The sequence below is a fragment of the Lactuca virosa genome, chromosome 2 (genome assembly GCF_052849685.1).
Source record: "Lactuca virosa cultivar CGN04683 chromosome 2, Lactuca_virosa_CGN04683_v6, whole genome shotgun sequence".
In the NCBI taxonomy this organism is placed as follows: Eukaryota; Viridiplantae; Streptophyta; class Magnoliopsida; order Asterales; family Asteraceae; genus Lactuca; species Lactuca virosa.
This window is the reverse complement of record NC_136427.1, coordinates 179,621,686-179,627,525: the sequence shown is the minus strand read 5'-3', so window position 1 is coordinate 179,627,525 and position 5,840 is coordinate 179,621,686. Positions and strand designations below refer to the sequence as shown.

The window sequence follows — 5,840 nt, the reverse complement described above, 5'->3', positions numbered from 1 at the left end:
ATAATCATTGAAAAATCAATTTCGGAACCATTAAAACTTCTGCATATTGATCTTTGTGGACCCTCCACCGTAGAAAGTTTTCATCACAAAGAGTACATTCTTGTGATTGTTGATGACTACACAAGGTTCACCTGGGTCTTCTTCCTTAGGCTAAAATCTGAATTAGCCTCGGAACTTATTAATTTCATCAAAGGAATTGAAGTTCTTGTCAAACTTCCTGTAAGAAGAATCTGAAGTGACAATGGCTCGGAATTCACCCATGTCACCATTGAGAAATTCCTCTCCGACAAAGGCATCGACCATAATTTCTCTACTCCCTAAACTCCTCAACAAAATGGTGTGGTTGAAAGAAGAAACAAAACTCTCGTTGAAGCTGCTCGATCAATGATGAACTTTGCTAATCTTCCTCTCTATCTCTGGGCTGAAGCTATGTCCACATCCTGCTTCACTCAAAGCCAAAGCATCATTAATCGTTATCCCAACATGACACCGTATGAAGCCATGGATGGTCACAAGCCGAGTATCTCGTTCCTACATGTTTTCGGATGCAGATGCTTTATCAAAAACAACCGTGATCAACTCACTAATTTTCAACATAAAGACGATGAAGCAATCCTTTTGCGATACTTAGCAAAATCGAAAGCCTACATAGTTCTTAATCATCGAATTTATGTATTTGAAGAAAGCTTTGATGTCACTTTTGATGACAACTTTGTTCAGAATTCTAGCCCAACTCATGTCACAAATCAGATTATGGAGTCCGATGCTTCATCACCAGGATGTCCAAATTCCCAAATCATCTATGAAGTTGACTTCGAAATCCTGTTTGAACCTTTAGAAATTGCTCTTGACTCGGAATCATGATCAAGACCATCCTCATCAACTGCAACTCCAATTTCTCAAAACGTTTCTAATCCGACGCCTGCCTTTCCTCCATTTGATCCTGAATCGTTTCAACCTTCTCAGCTTGAGGGGGAGAATGATCATGCTTCCCTTGAATCAAATGTGGATGGATTTCAAGATGTAGTAGATCAATTCACTTAATTTGATCCTATTCCGAACAACAAAGAAGACGATGCTAACTTCTTTGAGTTTTCGAATGAAGACGACGTAGACATATCCGGTTCAGAAGTTTAGGGGGAGCATCATCCTCAAATTCAAACTGTTCACGGGGAGAAACACAACCCCATTGCTGATGTCGGATCATCCACCGCACAAGAACTTCCGAGATTACACAGCTGGACAAAGGATCATCCTCCAAATCAAGCCATCAGAAATCTCAATGCTGGTATTCAAAATTGTTCTGCTATGAACATCCAAAATCAGTGCCACTTCTCGGCATTTATGTCAATGGTTGAACCAAAATCCATCAAGGAAGCATTAGAACATGCTGACTAGATTACAACCATGCAAGAAGAATTAGTAGAATTTGATAGAAATGAAGTGTGGACTCTCATCCCTCCTTCCCAGGATCACCCTATTGTTGGTACAATATGGGTCTTCCGAAACAATCTAGATGATGCCAGAGTTATTATCAGAAACAAAGCAATATTGGTGGCAAAAGGATTCACTCGGATCGAAGGACTTGATTACAACGAGATTTTCGCTCCTTTTGCTCGTCTTGAAGCCATCCGAATCTTTCTTGCTTATACAGCTCACAAAGTCTTTAAGGTTTACCAAATGGACGTTAAAAGTGATTTTCTCAATGGTGAGCTAGATACCGAAGTGTATCTCCAATATCCCCGTGGTTTTATCAATCGTTCCTATCCGAAGTATTGCTACAAACTCCAAAAAGTTGTTTATGGCCTTAACCAAGCTCCACGCGCTTGGTACGAGACTCTCATTGATTTTATTAAGGGTTCCAGTTTTCAAAGAGGAATTCTTAATCCTACCCTATTCCGAAGATCAAATGGAAACCATCTCATGTTGGTCCAAATTTATGTTGACGACATCATTTTTGGATCGACGGATTCAACAATGGTTGCTGATTTTGCCAAGTTAATGGTCAGTCGATTCAAAATGAGCATGAATCATGAATTAAGTTTCTTCCTCGGACTCCAAGTCAATAAAACCAACAAATGAATCTTTATTCACAAAGAGAAATACATTTCCGAACTTCTGAAAAAAGTTCTCAATGGACACATGTGCCTCTGCAAAGGATCCTATGGGTTTCGGACACAAGATCTTCTCGTACCGATTAGGTGTTGTTGTTGATCAAAAGAAGTACAAGGTAATGACTGGATCGCTACTCTACCTTACTGCAAGTCGTTATGACATCATGTTCTCACCATGCCTATGTGCCAGATTTTAGGTCAATCCGAAGATGTCGCATCTTCTGGCGGTCAAGAAAATATTCCGATATCTCAAAGGAACAAAAAACCTCAGAATTTGGTATCTGGCAAATGAAAGTTTACTTCTTTAGGCATACTTCGTATGGAGGTCTTCAACTGGATAGAAAAAGCACCTCAGGAGGTTGTCAATTTTTGGGTGGAAGATTGGTTAACTGGTCATCTAAGAAGCAGAACTGGATTGCTCTCTCAACAGCCGAAACGAAATACATTGTTGCTGTAAGTTTCATTTCACAAGTTCTTTGGATGAAATCTCAGCTTTTGGATTATGTTTATCGATTTATAAAAATTCCAATCTATTGTGATTGTCAAAGTGCCATCACGATTTCTCACATTCCAATTCAGCACTCTATGGCGAAGCACATCGTTATTCGATACCATTTCATTAAAGATCATGTTCTAAAAGGAAACATCGAACTTATTTTTGTTCCATATGACGATGAAATTGCTGATGTCTTTACTAAAACATTAGACAAAACCAAATTTAATGGGTTTCTGAACAAAATGGGTATGATGATGCCTGATCCACAATTCTTTCAAGAGGCTTGTACTCTCTGATGGAAACATCAAAGAGTGAAATAATTCTGATGTCATAATCTTTTCATCTAAGAATCATTTCCTCTCGGAAAATATAGGATCATTTTACATGTCTTTTTGTCTAACTTCTTCTTCTAGTTTTAAGTTGTACAGGTTTCCTCATCTTTTAAAGCACGTAACCAATATAGTTACATTGTTTTTTTTATTTGATCTCTCCTTGTAATTTCAAAATGAAGTATTATGAAGTTCACATCGGAATTCAAATCCAAAAACGGTAATGTACGTTCATCTCTTGTCATTGTCCGAGCGTCGATCCTTCATGTCTCAGAATCTAAATATGTTGAAAATTGTCCTCTAAGATCTTCATTCATTTTACCTCTGATATTCAGTCTAAGATTGTGCCATCTTGAACTCTATATCATGTATTAATGATGTGTTCATATTCTCAGTTGTAAAAAGAAGTTCAAAGGTTTTCATTAAATTTTTTTTATTCCGAAACGTTTTCTCATTCCAATTACCGGTAATTTTTCTTGATGATTATCCTTTAATTCTCAATAAACGTGCTTTGGCACACGTTCCGATAAAGTGCATGTCAACTCCTTAACTGAAACGATAATTTTCATTTTTGGCACGACTAGACGTCCCATCTTTCCCATTTTCAGTTTTTAAGAATACTAATTTTGGCAACACATTTAGTGCGACCCATTTTTCTTTCGGGTGTCATCATTACCTTCCATTCAACCCGACCTGACAAATCGAACCTATAAAAGGTTTTCAAATGCCAATTGTTTATTCATCTTCTTACAAAAAAACCTCTTTCTGCATCCCGTTCTTCGAGCATTCAAACCTGCAACAATGGCGTCCTCATAAATGTTCCTGAAATCTTAAAACCTGCAACTAAGAAGAAATCATCAAAAGGTTCTGCATCCTCATCATCCACTGAACCGATTCTAAGAGAAACTACCCAACTGTTCTCACTCGACCCCATGGATTACAATGAATCCATTCGAGTGATGATCGAGTTCATCTCCCATCACCCCATTGATGTTCCTCTTACCAAAAATCGAAATCTTAAACTTCCATTAAGCATCCTTCACATAACATTTGAATGAATCAAAATCAAAGATAGTGTTCTTGAAGTCAAAATCACAGGTGACAGGTTCGTCCCTGTACACAAGCATAAATTTTTGAAAGCAATTGGTATCCCAGAAAACCCCAAGGGTTTTCAAGTCCAAGAACCCTCTTCTAAAGAGTTTCAAACCTTTCTGAATGAAGTTGGATATAGCGGTGAGTTTGTTAGGGTGCAAAGTCACTCTTGGATGTAGTGTTTTAGGCTTACCCTCTTGTATGTGCAAATGGGTTGAGTCTTTCCTGTAAATAGGAAGTGAGTGACTCCCATTAGGTAAGGAACCATTTGGAGTGTTAGACTAGAGAGTGAAATTGTGTACAAACCCATTTGTATATTCTTTCTAGATCTAATATGAGCTTACAAAGATTTATTTACTCCTTGTGTTCTTGATTTTACATGATGATTCACTAGATCTTTCTAATTCCGCACACGCCATCATAATCAACACCACTACAATTGGTATCAGAGCAGGTGTTCTTGATTGGATCAAGAATTGATCCTTGATGGCTTTCTAGATTTGGTGATTCTTCATTTTTTGATCTTTGATCTTCATGTTTTAGAGAGTTTTTGGATTCTAGAAATCGAATTCATCTTTGATTCTATTCATAATTCGATTTTCTTCACTAGAATTCAAGTGATTTTTACTTTCTCTCTCTAGAAAACCCATTCAAAATCACTTTATCTCTCTAGAAATTTTCAATTTCTTGTAATCATGGTGGATTTGCCATATGATTCTTGGATTGTGATCATTGAAGATATCAAATACAAAGTCAATGAAGATCAATTTTATGGGTTGGTGTTAAGCAAATTGATTTCATGGGGTAATATGGTTTCTTATGGAGGTTTGAAGGATGATCATGGAAGCTTGGTATTTCAACCACTTTGTAAGATTGCATGGTTAAATAAAATTGCCTTGTCCATATTAGTTCGTAGTAAAAATCAAAAGGAAGGAGAAGAAAGAGATTTGTTCAATAAGAAATATGTTTCTCATATTAAAGACCCAAATGATCTTCGTGCTCTTAAGTTTGTTGAAGTTCAAGACTATGGAGTTCAATGATGTTCTTGATGTTCTTGAAGTTCATGATAAGAAGATTCAAGTTGATTCTCATGATGAAAATGTTTTTTGCTCAATTGGAGTTCAAACTGATGATATTTTGTGTTCTTGTGATTCGTTTGAAGGAATGATTCCTTATCGGAAGCCGGTGATCGAAGAAATTCACAAGTATCAAACTCCAAAAGATTTGATTCAAACTCATAAAGTTGAAGTTGTGGAAAGTGGGTTTGTTCATGAAATCAAGTCTTCAAGATGCAAAAAGATGAGAAAGAAAAAGAAGAAGAAGATTAATTCGAAAAACAAGCGGGTTTACTCACAAAAATTGTCAAATATTGTGAAGCCGAAATCCGTGAAGCAAATTTGGGTTCCAAAGCAACAATCTCCAAAGGTTGTATTGAATTTGAAGTCAAAACCCAAATGTGTTGGTGGTTCTTTTGAAGATGTTCTTGGATCGTTGAAGAATACGAAGAACATGAAGAACGAGTTGTACATCTCGCATAATGGGTGGTACAATGTTCAAATTGGAGATTTTCTCATTCCAACAAAAGAACCAAGATCTTCTAAATTTGATTCGTTCGTTGAAAATGGATCTCGATTCGTCAAAAAGGTATCACAAATTCTCAAATGGATTCCAAAACATCCATGATTTCGATTCGTATTTTACGTTTTTCATTTTTGATCGATTTGCATCATTGAATCAAATTCGTTTCAACCCCATTGATTGATTCAATTATTTTTGTTTAGATCAAATTTCTAAAAATAAAAATAAAAA

At 36.6% G+C, this 5,840-nt stretch overlaps 1 protein-coding gene across 1 annotated transcript; it reads left to right on the top strand.

Annotated features, from left to right (window-relative positions):
• The first annotated feature begins 387 nt into the window (after positions 1-387).
• On the top strand, positions 388-864 carry LOC145158005 (uncharacterized). The gene has a single exon (XM_079076970.1). The coding sequence runs from the start codon at positions 388-390 to the stop codon at positions 862-864; it is 477 nt and encodes a 158-aa protein (XP_078933096.1).
• The last annotated feature ends 4,976 nt before the right edge of the window (positions 865-5,840 follow it).